Consider the following 14,300-nt stretch of genomic DNA (forward strand, 5'->3'; position numbering starts at 1 on the left):
CATGTGAAGCATAGTGCAGCAGCTGTTCGTAAGGAGTTTGAGTCATCATAAGATAGGTTTAGTTGTGCCGTGTACACTTAGGAAGTTGGAAAGGTTTCTATGAGAAGACTTCAGATCTGCCATCCAAACTTAATATTCGCTGTCCAGAGAACTCAGAATGACTAGTTCCTCTCATGTCTTGGGCATTACTCAGTAAGGAATCTGCACGGATACTACCAGTTTTCTGAGAACTCTTGCAAAGGAAGCTGGGAGCAGGTGGCTGACAGACAAATTAAAAATGTGAATACACTGTTTTTAATACATTTTCCTTTCAGTATTTGTTATGGATGTTTCTGCATACTCGTATCATGTTTAAGTATCATTTTTTTTATTATTTAAAACATTTTTTATTTTTGTGAGAGAGAGAGACAGCGAATGGGAGAGGGTAGAGAGAGGGAGACAGAGAATCCCAAGCAGGCTCTGTGCTGCCAGCGCAGAGCCCGACGTAGGGCTGGAACCCACGGAACCATGAGATTGTGACCTGAACTGAAACCAGGAGTCAGACACTTAACCGACTGAGCCACCCAGGCGCCCCCAGAATGATTTTTTTTCACAGACTCAGTTTATAGTTCTGATCATGTCAGATCTCTGTTCAAAAATCTTTAGTGGTTCTCCAGTGTCTGATAATCGCTTATAATAATTACTAGCCACTGTGCATTGAGAGTTTGCTCTGTGTTAGGAACTTCTGTAAGCTTTTTACATTTGTTAGCTCACTGAGTTTTTACAGTAACCTATGTAGGTGTTCTTATTATTTCCATTTTACAAATAGGGCATAAAGATTTTAAATAGATTGCCCAGGACACATAGCCAATAAATAGTAAATTTGATACATAAACTCAGGTAGCCTAATTTCAGAGCCCTTATTACTCTCATGTACAAAAACCAAAGAAACTAATTTTCCTAAACTAGGATTGAAGATTCTGACTCAGTCTACCTTTACAGCCTTAGTATCCATGACCACAAGACACACAAGGCCGTCCTACCTTCTGGTGATCCTGGATTCTGTGTTGTTTTGATTTCATCCATTACTTGCACCTTCTGCAAGTTTGCTTATGTGAGTTTCTCTCATTGGAAGATTTTCCTTCTTTCCATTTTACCCATTCATAGCCAAGCCCTGCTCTGTAGAACTGTGGTCATTTGCTTATTTCTTTCCACTAAAGCACAGATTATTGAGATTCAAGATAAATTATTCATCATTGAGGTCCAACATTGCAACTCGTATAGTGCCTTGTACATAGTGTGTATTAAATGAATAAATATGTATATTTAAATAAAAAGGAATTTGGCAATCATTTTTAGTCCACTGGTTTTCACAGTGCACCTGATGTTGTTTGGAAAGAAAACAAAAAGCAGCGCACAGGGTTACCCCAGACCAAATAAATCATATTCTCTGGAGGTGGATCCTGGTCATCATTTTCTTTGAAGGACACATAATCACGTGATTGAGAGTCACTGATCAAGCTTAAAGTGTGCTTGATTTTTTCAGTGAGAAGTGGAGGTTCAGAATAATGATTTGGCCAGTTATGCCTGAGAAATCAAATTGTGTTACTAACTGCATCTCTTGTGTAGCCACTAATTTTGTAGATTTTTTGTTGTACCTCAGCAGTTTTGCTGTTAACTATATAATAAGACTGTGATTAATTAGTACATAATAGATTATACTGAGCTGAAAAAGTGTTCACTTCTTGCAAATGTTTTGGGCATCTTATGTTTTTTTAATTAAAAAAATTTTTTTATGTTTATTCATTTGAGAGGAAGAGACACAGAGTGCGAGCAGGGGAGGGGCAGAGAGGGAGGGAGACATAGAATTGGAAGCAGGCTCCAGACTTGCTGAAGCTGAATAACTAGCTGTCTGGTCTCATGTCGTTATACCGTTTTCAGTAACTATTCTTTTTTTTTTTTTTTCTTTCTTTTTTTTTAAACTTTTTAATGTTTATTTTTGAGAGAGAGAGAGAGAGAGACAGCGTGAGTGGGGGAGGGGCAGAGAAAGAGGGAGACCGGGAATCCTAAGCAGGCTCCAGGCTCTGAGCTGTCTGCATAGAGCCTGATGCGAGGCTTGAACCCATAAACCGTGAGTTCATGACCTGAGCCGAAGTCAGATGTTTAACTGACTGAGCCACCCAGGCATCCCAGTAACTGTTCTGTTTAAGACATAAGTGCCCGGAGTATGTATAGTGTTGCCTGTGTCGGTCTAGGGATAAAACATTTTGTGAAGAAGTCATTTTACATTTCTTCTACTCACTTTGTTTTAGCTCATCCTCACAATTGCTCTAGCAGGAAGGTTGAGCAGCTAGCATTAGTTCTGTTTTCCAGATGAAGATACCAAACTAGTGAGAAGCTCAGTCACTCGGGTCATGTATTTAGTAAGGGTTCAAGCTGGAATCGAAACCCATGATTCTTTACATCTAACCCAGTGCCCTTTTCACTACTCTGTAGAACATCTTAGTGTTGAGTAAGGCTCTAGAGCAGTGCCCAGGATCTGGGTCATCTTTGAGGAGTTCAGGCAGAAAGCACCTGAAGTAGAATGTTAGAAAAAAAGTACAGCAACAGGCAGTTTGGCTACGTGTCAGGAACCTTAAGATGTTTAATTGCCATTCACCTACTAATGTGTCTCTGGAAATCTAAAGTAATCTGATACAAGCAGATATTTTTTTAAAAAAAGAATGTAAACTGTTACTTAAGAATGAAGAAACTGGGAACAGCATGTTCAGCAGTAGGAGGGATAAGGAAATTTTGGTGTATCTTTGTGATGTATATTATATAACTATTTAAAATAGATGTGTAAGAAAAATTAGTGACACAAGAAAATGCTTATAAACTTATGCTAAAGGAAAAGGTGTCAATTATAAATAATACAGAGTATGAAGGAAAATAAAATCTATGATGATAGGTATATGCATGAAAAATGTCAGCAGTATCTAAATCTGGTTGGTGGGATTAGAAGTCACTGTTCCTTTTTTTTTTTTTTTTTAATGCCTTGTTTCATTTTTCCCTCTCCCCGCACCACCCCCCCCATTAGTGTATTTTATAGTTAGGAAAATTTACTTTGTAGTAAAAAGATTATGAAAAAGCCTTTGTAGAAGAAAATTTGCCAGTGTTACTAGTGTTTCTTGGTGAGTATGTTATGGTTTAGAAAGCTCTGGTATAAATACTAAGCAGTTAACATGTTTTCACAGCATTTTTGATCAGCCTAGGCTGGGGTACCAGACTTTTAGTGACTTTAAATTGCAGTATATTTTATTGTCTTATTGTGAGGAAAAACTTAATAGATTTTTGTGTGTGTATTTCGTCTTAGCACATTAGAGCTTTTTTTTTTTTTTTGAATGAGATTTGGAGTAAATCTTTGAAATATCGGGAAATCTTCCTGCTGCTGTCACCCCTGTTAAATAACGAATTTGATCACTGTCCAAATTCAGAGTGTCAAAGGTATAACCACATTTTACTTTCATAACAAAATTTAGTCGGTGGAAATTATTTAGGTATATTAGCCTGTGTTGTTTTCTTCCTTGTGATCACTTTGTGGGCTTAAGATGTAGATTTACTATTTGCTTAAATTTACCATGATTATTATTCATCTTTCTAGAAATAAGTGATTCGGAAGGATAGGTATCTTTATTATGACTAGGTACCACATTTTCATAAGAAAACATAGTATTTTGGGGTGCCTGGGTGGCTCAGTTGGTTAAGCGTCTGACTCTTGATTCTGGTTTAGGCCATCCATGATCTCCCAGTTTCATGAGTTCGAGCCCCACATTGGGTTCTGTGCACTGACTGTGTGGAGGCTGCTTGGGATTCTTCCTCTCCCTCCCTTCTTCTGCCCCTCCCCCGCTTGCGGGCTCTCTGGCTCTCTCAAAATAAACAAACAAAAGAAAACAAAACATAGCATTTTCATTTTTTTGAGAAGTATAACATACGGGCATTTTAAGAAATTGTTTCTTAAAGGTCCTTCAGAGAATGCCGTTTTAAGTGTATTAAATCTGTTTATTTTCAGAGATGAGGAAACCACACAGTTGGCAAATAGAAAAATTGAAATAGAATTTTCAGAAAATGAAAAAGAAATAGAATATTTCTTCAGTCTTTTTTAATTTAATTGAGGAAAGTGTGTTTTCTTTTAAATTTGAAGATACAAGTTGAAAAAGTGGTTTTGTTGGTCTCTCTTTGGGTCTCAGAGCTACCAGATTAAACAAGTAAAAGTATGTATAATGGTGCTAGTATCCTTTTTTAGAGAAAAGACTTTTATAAATTCAGATCCTTTGGGATCTGGGTGTAATTTAGTGCTGACTACATGGTCGTAGCCCAAGAACTCCGGGAATCTGCCTGGTGTGAGGGACTTGAGGGGGATACAGAATGCAATGTATGATTAAGTGAAAGATGCAACATTAGGCGTCTCTGATGGATTTTATCCTTCTGCAATCTCCAGATCACACGACGTGACATTTTTTTCTATGTTATTTTTATTTGAAGTCGGAGCACCATAACATGGTGTGGGAAGTGAAGACAAATCAGATGCCTAATGCAGTACAGAAACTCCTGCTGGTGATGGACAAGAGACCTTCAGGAATGAATGACTCACTGGAGTTCACTGGAGTTGCTTCAGTGTACTGAGAACTTGCCATCCTCGCCTGGATACAACTCCTGTGATGAGCACATGGAGCTTGGTAAACAAAATTTAAAGCATTGTAGGAATCTGAGATTCATACTTTTATGGTTAGCCAGCTTCTCCACCTGCCTTCAACTGCTTACAAGTCCCTGAAGTTTTTGTACCTTAGGAGTTTTCAGTGTACTCTTGTTATTGCTCATAAGATATTATTTAAGACCAACGTAACTTTGGGCTGTTTATGGTTATCATAGAGCCTCATTTACAAATTACCAAACGAAACTGCTTTGGTGGGTAAAAGTTGGGCAGATCTGCTGCGGTGGGTAAAAGGTGGGTGTTAAACACCTCCGGGAAATCCTGCATGTGGCTCATGTTCCTTTTGAAACGTTCCTGTGAGCTGGTTGGTTTGTTGCTCTGGTGGGGACATCACAGCAGACGCTTGGAACTCGAAGTCTGACCCTCGCGCTTATCACTGCTGCCACGCTACACCCGTGAGGTGCGGCCTGCAGAAGTGCACGGGTTTGGTGAGGTAGGATTTGGGATGGTGGTGCTGTGAGGCTGGTGTTGACGAGTAAACAGCTAGTGAGTGACCTGAGCCTGCTGCCCTGTCGTCGTTCTGCGTGGCTTCGGCTGCGTTCAATACGCGGTTTTCTTCTGTGTTCACAAAACCCTTGAGAAGCTGTAACTGTGTCACGTGCTGAGCCAGAGGAGATGCTCTTTGGGAATTGGGAGATCCTCAAGGTCTTGGGACATAAACTGCTTGAACGCCAAGGGGTTGCCGGTGCTGGTGAGCGAGGAACACCAGTTTATTCAGCGGTTGATGCTTCACTGTTACAGTTTAGTGTCGGGAGGAAGTCAGAAGTCAGGGCCCAGGGTTGTCAAAAACTCGTACCACTCCTCGTTACTTCAGTTTGAAAGTAGTTAATTTCCTGAACTGGAAAGACAGATGAGCTCGTGACACACCACAAATAAAGAAGTGATGGTCAAGAACGTTGTCGGCTGCAAGGGAAGGGACATCGCTACATCACCGAGAGAGTTACAGGGGGGTTTCTTAAGTTGCTGCGATCTTTTCTGGCTGCTCAGCGAAAGGGGGAGGGCTTCGAGTTGGTTTTCTGAGTGGATATCCTGAATCAGTACTTCTAAGTAAGACATCTCAGCTTTAGTAGGCTGTTCTGAGTCGTCTGCCTGAATAGGAATTGTATGCACATATGTTCTTCGTAACAGTTTAGAAGGACTCCCAACACTAGAAGAGTTTCCTGACTGATATATTGAAGGGACCCCGGGACCTGTAGTTTGTTGTAGGTGTGTGTTTCATAAAGAATTTTTTAAGGCCTGCAAGATGCTTTTTCTCCCCTCCTTTTTCTTTTTTTTTAATGCAATTTTTTTAGAATTCAGTCTTGGTGTTCACAGCTGTGGCATGTACATGGGCGTGTACATGGGCCTTGGGAACACACTTTTAGGAAAAAATAACCAACAGATATTACTGAGTTTAGAACTCCTCAGTCAAAACAAATAATTTAGCATAAAGTTGAATAAGTAGTACCTAAACCTTATAATATGATGTTAATCTCATCTCTGAAAATTGTTCTCAATATTGCAGTAATTTTCTATAACTGGGTAATGAAGTATATGAATAAGTATATATATGTACACATAAAATGCCTTTTTCCTCCTTAAACATGTTAACATAAAAATGTCTTCGGGGGGGCGCCTGGGTGGCGCAGTCGGTTAAGCGTCCGACTTCAGCCAGGTCACGATCTCACGGTCTGTGAGTTCGAGCCCCGCGTCAGGCTCTGGGCTGATGGCTCAGAGCCTGGAGCCTGTTTCCGATTCTGTGTCTCCCTCTCTCTCTGTCCCTCCCCCGTTCATGCTCTGTCTCTCTCTGTCCCAAAAAATAAAATAAACGTTGAAAAAAAAAAAAAATTTTAAAAATGTCTTCGGGGTATATGGATTAATTCCAGGTAAGTTGTAAAAAAAAAATCAAAACACATACCTCGTTTTTACGGTCTGTGAACAGTTGTGGTAATTACAAGTCATTAATACATTTATATTCATTAAGTCTATTTTTCCATCAGGCTGTGTTGACCCTTGAATGTATAAGGTGTCATTTTTCAATGACATTTTTTTTTTTTTTAAATTTTTTTAACGTTTATTTATTTTTGAGACAGAGAGAGACAGAGCATGAACGGGGGAGGGTCAGAGAGAGAGGGAGACACAGAATCTGAAAGAGGCCCCAGGCTCTGAGCAGTCAGCACAGAGCCCGACGCGGGGCTCGAACTCACATACTGCGAGATCGTGACCTGAGCCGAAGTCGGACGCTCAACCGACTGAGCCACCCAGGTGCCCCTCAATGACATTTTTTAATGAAACTTGTTTCATTCAAGAAAACATTTCAAATTTATACTTCTCACAAAATTTATTAGCCACATTTAAGGACTTCTTTTAGCTGTAATTAGAATATTGTTCCCTGTGTTAGTAATGTCTTTTTTATAACTTTGAGTGTGTTTATTTGCAGATGACCTTCCTGAACTTCAGGCAGTTCAAAGTGATCCTACCCAATCTGCCATATACCAGCTAAGTTCAGATGTTTCACATCAAGAGTATCCAAGACCATCTTGGAACCAGAATACCTCAGACATATCAGAAAATACTTACAGTGAAAATGAGGTGGATTGGCTAACCGAATTAGCAAATATCGCCACCAGTCCGCAAAGTCCACTTATGCAGTGCTCATTCTACAACAGGTGGGAGTGCTGGCTGTATTTTTATCGAAAACTTGTATCATTGCAAAGAGTTACTTACTTTTTTTCTAGTTTTAAAAGTAATAATGTTACTAACCATCTGATGAATGGTTTACTGAAATTAGAATTTAAGTAAAGTCCTTGGAATTGAGCTCATTGTTTTATAATGATTGCAGAGATATTTCACCTAATATCATGGTTTCATATTTTGAGAAGTAGATAAAAGTACTATGAGAAGCACCTGGGTGGCTCAGTCGGTTTAGCACCTGACTTCTGTTCAGGTCATGATCAGGCTCATGAGTTCACGCCCCTTGTTGGGCTCTGCACTGACAGTGTGCAGCTTGCTTTGTATCCTCTCTTTCCCTTTCTTTCTGTCTCTCGTTCTCTCTCTCTCAAAAATAAATAAACATTAAGAAAAAAGTGATATGAGTTAAAAAGTTTTAGTAAATGTTTTAAAGTCCTCAAAAAGTAAACTACACCAAGAAATACTTTTATTATATATTTATGGTTAGAGAAATGAAAATTATACTTGTCTAAAGGACCATAGTTATAATAAACATTAAAAACAATTTTTTTATGTTTATTTTTAAGAGAGAGAGAGCACAAGCAGGGAAGGAGCAGAGAGAGAGATGGGGAGTGGGGGAATCCATAAGCAGGCTCCAGGCTCTGAGCTGTCAGCATAGAGCCTGACTTGGGGCTCGAACTCAGGAACAGTAAGATCATGACCTGAGCCAAAGTTGGACACTTAACTGAGTTGACCCACCCAGGTGCCCCTATAATAAACATTCTATTTAAAAATTTTATCAACCTTGAATTTGGTTCCATTTGATCTAGGTATATTTTCTTCCACAGTATATGTGAGCTTACGTTATTTACTGGTTTGTGGAAACTAAAATTGCTAATATTAAAATCTTGAATTTAATAAAAGTGGACTCCCATTGGTAAAAACCACTGTTTCGTATACCCAGACCAGAGGACTAGAGTTTCCACAAATGAGTTGCTGTGCTATGAAATTATGGAAGCTTCAAACTAAAATTCCTAGAGAGACCTAAGTGGATAATATTTCACTAGTTATCCCTAAAGTTATAAAGTTATTTATGTAAAACGACCTAGATAAACACAATAGTTTGCAGGGGAGAGAAGTGCCCAGATTTGTACTCACATGGGTAGACAAGACCATAGTCTATACAAGATGATGTAGGAATAACTGAATTTTGGTAATGCTTCTAACTTACTGTAATTCTTTGCTAAGACATAAACTTTTCATGTGTGAAGCTCTGGCTTTCTTGTAACCCATTAAATTTTGCTGTGTTTTCTTTTCCCCCCTGTTTGGCAGGATATTGGTCTTGATTAGGGCAAATTCAATGTAGTTAACTAAATTTTTCAGTTTAGTTCCATGAAAATTTCCTAGAAAGAAAAAAATAGTCAAAAAGCTAAAAATTTGTTGGCAGTTATAAAAACAGACCCTGATCTTCCCATTGGGCTGTCTTTTTCTAGTTTAGAGATAACACTTCTTTTTTAAATAGCAAACTTAGAATTAATATAGTTCATGGAAAGTTGAGCAAACCTTTAAGGTAGGTAATCGATATAAATAAAAACATAAGTAAAGAAGGAATATTTTCCTTAAGATAAAAATTTATTCTCTGTAGCATTTTCTTTCTTTTCTTTTCTCTTCTCTTCTCTTCTCTTCTCTTCTCTTCTCTTCTCTTCTCTTTTCTTTTCTTTTCTTTTCTTTTCTTTTCTTTTCTTTTCTTTTCTTTTCTTTCTATGTTTATTTATTTTTGAGAGAGAGACAGAGACGAGCAGGGGAGGGGCAGAGAGAGGAAGACACAGAATCCGAAGCAGGCTCCAGGCTCCGAGCTGTCAGCACAGAGCCTGATGCAGGGCTCAAATCCACGAACTGTGAGATCATGACCTGAGCCGAAGTCGGACTTTTAACTGACTGAGCCACCCAGGCACTCCTCTCTCCAGCATTTTCTATGCTTCCCTGCCTCCTAGGGAACAAGACCGAGAGGCTCTCACTGCTGTCTCTCCTGCCTTCTAACACTGTCAGTGGCTGTTCGTGCTCCTTCTTGTAGCGTGTTAAACCGTGTTACTTGTTGAGCTTTGGATGTCTGAAGTTGTCACTGTACAGTACCAAGGGGTTGAGGACAGGTAAAGTTTACATTACCCCTGCATAGATAGAGGGATGGAGAGATGCTGTTGGTATTTTAGACACGTGTGGCATGTTAATTTTTACAGAACATTTAGGCCATATACATTTCAGAACATTGCATTGTTAGTTCTCTTTAAATGGTTCAACAGAAGAACTGATAACCCCATTTTCTTTTATTAGTCATGAAGGCAGGATATACTTAAGGAATTTTTAGCAGTTTGGCCATTCTTTAATACTCCATGAAGATATAAATGTTTTAATAAAAGGAAGAACTGGAGCAAAGATGAATCATTAAGTATTTGTCGTTTGAAATCCAAAATTGACTGGAGAATGTGCTAAAACACTTAGAAATTTGAGGGGTTTTTAAGAAGTGATAGTAGCATGAAGGCAAAGTATAGTTTTACGGACTCTTATTCCAGAGTAACTTCTGCAAAGATATAATGAAAAAGTGTTAATAAGGGTAAAATAAAAATTGAGGGGCTAACACAGTTTCTCAGGGAGTAAGGGAAGAATCGGAAAGGAAGATATTTCTCCCCCTTTTTAAAAGAGGGTTAGTCCAGACATGCATATACTTTTTTCTGTTAAGCACCAGATTCCTATTTTGCATCTCTGAGAACTGTCCTGATTGGGGACCATTGGGCTGGTTGGTCTCCTAGACCTGCAGTCTTCCTCTCTGCTGCTTTCCAGAGCACAGTGCACATGCTGGGCGCCCTGACTGGGAGTGCTGCTTTTAGTGTTACTCCTCCTGGGAACAGTTGACTCTTTATCAAAGGTGATCCTGTGGGAAGATAACTAGCCTTATGAGTAGATGGTTTTTGACAAGCCTGTATCAGGAAATAGGAAGTAGTGTCCAGTTACAGGAAGTTCCATTTAGGCTGCTTCCTGCTAGAATAAGTTTAAGCATTGTAGCTTCAGGTAGTTCGTTGTATCTGCACAGTGACAGGTGGTTGGTAGATGGAGGCTTCGAAGTGTTGGTCATGTTAGGCTGAGATGCCGTGTTCATACTGACTGCAGCAAAGTAGAAGAGAGAAGTGGACAGGGAACCTGCACATTATTTGTTACGTTTGTATGTACTTGCTGATACAAAAATGGGTGAATAGGTGAAAGTAACTTTGAATTTAAAATACATGGATAAATATGAAAAAAAAGAACAGTATTTGAAATGTGTGAAGAGGGCTTGGGTAAGAAGCTAAGGAACTGCAGACTACAAATGAAATCTTGATGTCTTTAGTGTTTTCTGTAGGTGTCTTCTATGTGATAACATTGGTATTATGAATATGAAGTTCTTTTCATCAAAAGGAAAGATTTGCTTTAAGGACCTATGCTTTATGGTTAAAACTGCTTCCTTATTTTAGATCATCTCCTGTACACATCATAGCTACTAGCAAAAGTTTACATTCCTATGCGCGCCCTCCACCGGTGTCCTCTTCTAAGAGTGAGCCAGCCTTCCCTCACCATCACTGGAAGGAGGAAACCCCAGTCAGACATGAAAGGGTGAGTTTATTCATGAGATGAAACTGTTACGAAGTTTGCACAGCAGTGAAATATGTTAACTTTCCTTTTCTGTGAAGTCCTTTTGAAGCACGTGCAGATGGGAAATTGTCTCATCGCTCTGCTGGTGATCTGGATTATATTTTACATACAGCTCTGTTCACTGTTAGCAAAGTTTGTTACCACTGGGAACATGCATTTAACTAAAACTTCCAGAAACTTCAGTTTTCAGAGGCATATTTTTTCCTAAGTTTACAGGTGTTTTAAGTTATCCACTAATGAGGAGAGAGCCTGAAGCCTTGGGATAAAGACAGATATTAACAAAATATGTTACAAAATAAAAAAGTTTCTGATATTTTTCTCCATAGGCAAATAGTGAGTCAGAATCTGGCATTTTCTGCATGTCCTCCCTCTCAGATGATGATGATTTGGGATGGTGCAATTCCTGGCCTTCAACTGCTTGGCACTGTTTTTTGAAAGGTAAAAAAACAACTTGAATTTTTGCAGCTTACTTATGTAGCATGCTAGTCAGATAGCTAATATTTGCTTTTCTACTCAAACTTTAGGCACACGACTGTGCTTTCATAAGGGAAGCAAAAAGGAATGGCAGGATGTTGAAGATTTTGCTAGAACTGAAGGCTGCGTTAATGAAGAAGATCTCCAAGTGGGCACTCACAAGGTTGATTTAAAATTTGTAAAACTCTTCCCAAGTCTTTCGTGAGAAAACATAGGCTTATTATTAATCTTTAGGAGTATCCTCCATTTACTTTCGTATTTAAGTGACACCTTACGTTTTAGGTGGAAGTTTTGTGACTGTGTTATTGCTTAGCTGGATGGAGGGCAGCAGTGTCTTTAGGTTCACCTTTGTAATTATGCTTTCTGAGATGGGAAAATGATGTATTCCTTAGCTCTTTTTATACATTTTACGTTGGGAGAAATGAAATGAACGGGGGTTCCTGGGTGGGTCAGTCGATTAAGTGTCCAATTTCAGCTCAGGTCATGATCTCACAGTTTGTGGGTTTGAGTCCTGTGTCAGGCTCTGTGCTGATAGCTTGCTCAGAGCCTGAAGCCTGCTTTAGATTCTGTGACTCCCTCTCTCTCTGCCCCTCTCCCCTGTCACACTGTACTCTGTCTCTCTCTCTCTCTCTCTCAAAAATAAACATTAAAAAAAAATACAATGAACAAATGAACCAAGGCTTTTATCTTATGTAATGTACAAAGTGGTTAATTCCCAAATGGATAATTGAGAGTTGATTATATGAAGTTACTTTTTAAATGATCCCATAAAACATTGGCATTTTTAAGTTGATAAGCAGAAGCAGTAGTTAGGATAAGTGTCCGTTAGTGCCTTTAAAATCTTAATCTTTGCAATCTTTTAATTTCTCCATCTCCACTGTAGGCAGAGGAATTGGGCATGTGAAGTGTGCTTGTTTAAAATTCCTGTTTTGATCCTGCTGTTGTTACTAACTGTTGAGTCTCTGGTCTTGGAGTCAGGAAACCTGAATTGTCTTTCTGGTTCTTCTAGCAATTGTCTGTGTGACTAATGTTGGGAAGATTGTTGACCCCACTGTGTGTGGGCTCCCTGATCTGAAAATAGATTGGATCAGTTTTGACACCTTGTAGCTCTAGGAATGAGAAGATCCCGTAATGTAGTTACAGATAACATGGCTGTGGCCTCCACCTGCATGTTGGACACCTGCATGAGTCACAGTCAGTTCTTCCTACTCAGTTTATTAGTATAACCAAGCCTGGACTCACCTTTTCTTCCCCTTCCTGGCCTACTTCTTCTCCCTTCTTTTAAAGGTATTGTTAGCCTTCTTGATTGACAGATTGAAAACCAAGAAGTTGAGTGTTCCCCTCCCCACCTTCATACTCAGTGGTCACTTCTCTTTCCTTAGAGGTGTTGTGCAGTCCTCCTTCTCTCTCTCTACCTCTTTCATGCACTAGTGTCATAAGGATCGGACACAATAGCTAGCTGGTGGCATGTCGGTCTCCTTGTTTTTTCTGTGACTTTAAGGGTAGGGATCATGGTTGTTAATGTGTTTTCAGAACCTAGCCCCTGGTGTGTGCCAACTGCTCAATAAAATATCAGTTGGATTAAAATTTAGCCCTTTTCTACCACCATGGCACTTGTCCGTTTAAGACTGTGATGGGTTTCTCTCATCATATCTTCAAATAAATTGAATACTAGAGGCACCTTTTATTCTGCAGACTTTAATCATCTTAAAGTTGACAGTGGTTAGTGAAAATACTTGCATTGACTTCCAGTGCCCTCTCAAAGGAAAGTTTAAGCACTTCACCTGTTCTTTAGACTCCTTTGCTTACTAACTGGCCCTCCTTTTTAGTCGTCTTTGCCGCACCTCTGAACCCCCTGGTATTTTTAGCAAATACTCAGCACTCTCCAGAGAAGGCTGGTTTCGCCTGTCCCTGGCATGAGGCATGTTCTTCTACCTTCTGGGTTTCATTCTTTTAAATCCCCGTTCCAGTGGGAACTGAACCCTGCCTCCCCTCTCTGAGTTAACACCTCCCTGTATCAAGTGCATTAGCATTGTTACATTTCAGTGAAAGTGCTTGTGCCAGTCTGTTTGGCATTGCAGTGATTTATATACGTGCCTTTCTTCACTACTGGGTGGAAAGCAAGGACCCTAAAGACAGGGATCCTGTCTTGTGTATTTTATTTTTTCTACAGACTCTTACACATAATAGGAACTTCATTATGTGTTGAATTAAATATTGTTTGTTCACTCTGTGCATGTATTTTCAGGGCTATGGTTCTGATGGTCTAAAGTTGTTATCACATGAAGAAAGTGTATCATTTGGCGAGTCTGTACTGAAGTTGACTTTTGATCCTGGTACAGTAGAAGATGGCTTGCTTACTGTAGAGTGTAAGCTGGACCACCCTTTCTATGTTAAAAATAAAGGTAGGGTGTCAATTTGAATTTATAGTAACTTTTTAAAGAAAACTTCTTAAATCTGGAAAGATGTCTTGTGGTATAATTCTTTGATAATTAAGAAAAAAACTTGAAGGGCAAACTTCTTTCAAACTACACAGAACTACCATAGAAGGGGTTTATAATAACTCCTAATGGTGCTTTAGGGTCTTAGCAGTCGTTAGGTGGGGCTGCACTTCCTCTGGGTATGAACTCGTACATTCAGGTAGCTTACTATATAAGCAGCTCTCTGTTATCTTGGTATCATTTGGGGGAATGTGATATTCTGGTAATTGCACTGAAATCACTTTTCAAGATTTATTACACTAACACCATGTTAAAAATAA

The 14,300-nt window shown here is 39.3% G+C and overlaps 2 protein-coding genes across 2 annotated transcripts in view; one reads left to right on the top strand and one right to left on the bottom strand.

Moving 5' to 3' along the window:
* Nucleotides 1–14,300, top strand: part of HBP1 (HMG-box transcription factor 1) — a 30,587-nt gene that overhangs the window by 4,331 nt on the left and 11,956 nt on the right. Inside the window, 7 exon segments of the mRNA XM_058728770.1 lie at nt 4,504–4,608; nt 4,610–4,697; nt 7,152–7,380; nt 10,888–11,026; nt 11,392–11,503; nt 11,590–11,702; nt 13,788–13,944. Coding sequence (XP_058584753.1) covers nt 4,504–4,608; nt 4,610–4,697; nt 7,152–7,380; nt 10,888–11,026; nt 11,392–11,503; nt 11,590–11,702; nt 13,788–13,944 — 943 coding nt within the window.
* The window catches only part of COG5 (component of oligomeric golgi complex 5), a 336,271-nt gene continuing 325,672 nt past the window's right edge, over nt 3,702–14,300 (bottom strand). The window contains exon 23 of the mRNA XM_058728763.1: nt 3,702–5,570. The gene's annotated coding sequence lies outside the window, so the exon portion shown is untranslated. The remainder of the gene's footprint in view (nt 5,571–14,300) is intronic.

Source organism: Neofelis nebulosa, chromosome 4, assembly GCF_028018385.1.
Source record: "Neofelis nebulosa isolate mNeoNeb1 chromosome 4, mNeoNeb1.pri, whole genome shotgun sequence".
NCBI lineage: Eukaryota > Metazoa > Chordata > Mammalia > Carnivora > Felidae > Neofelis > Neofelis nebulosa.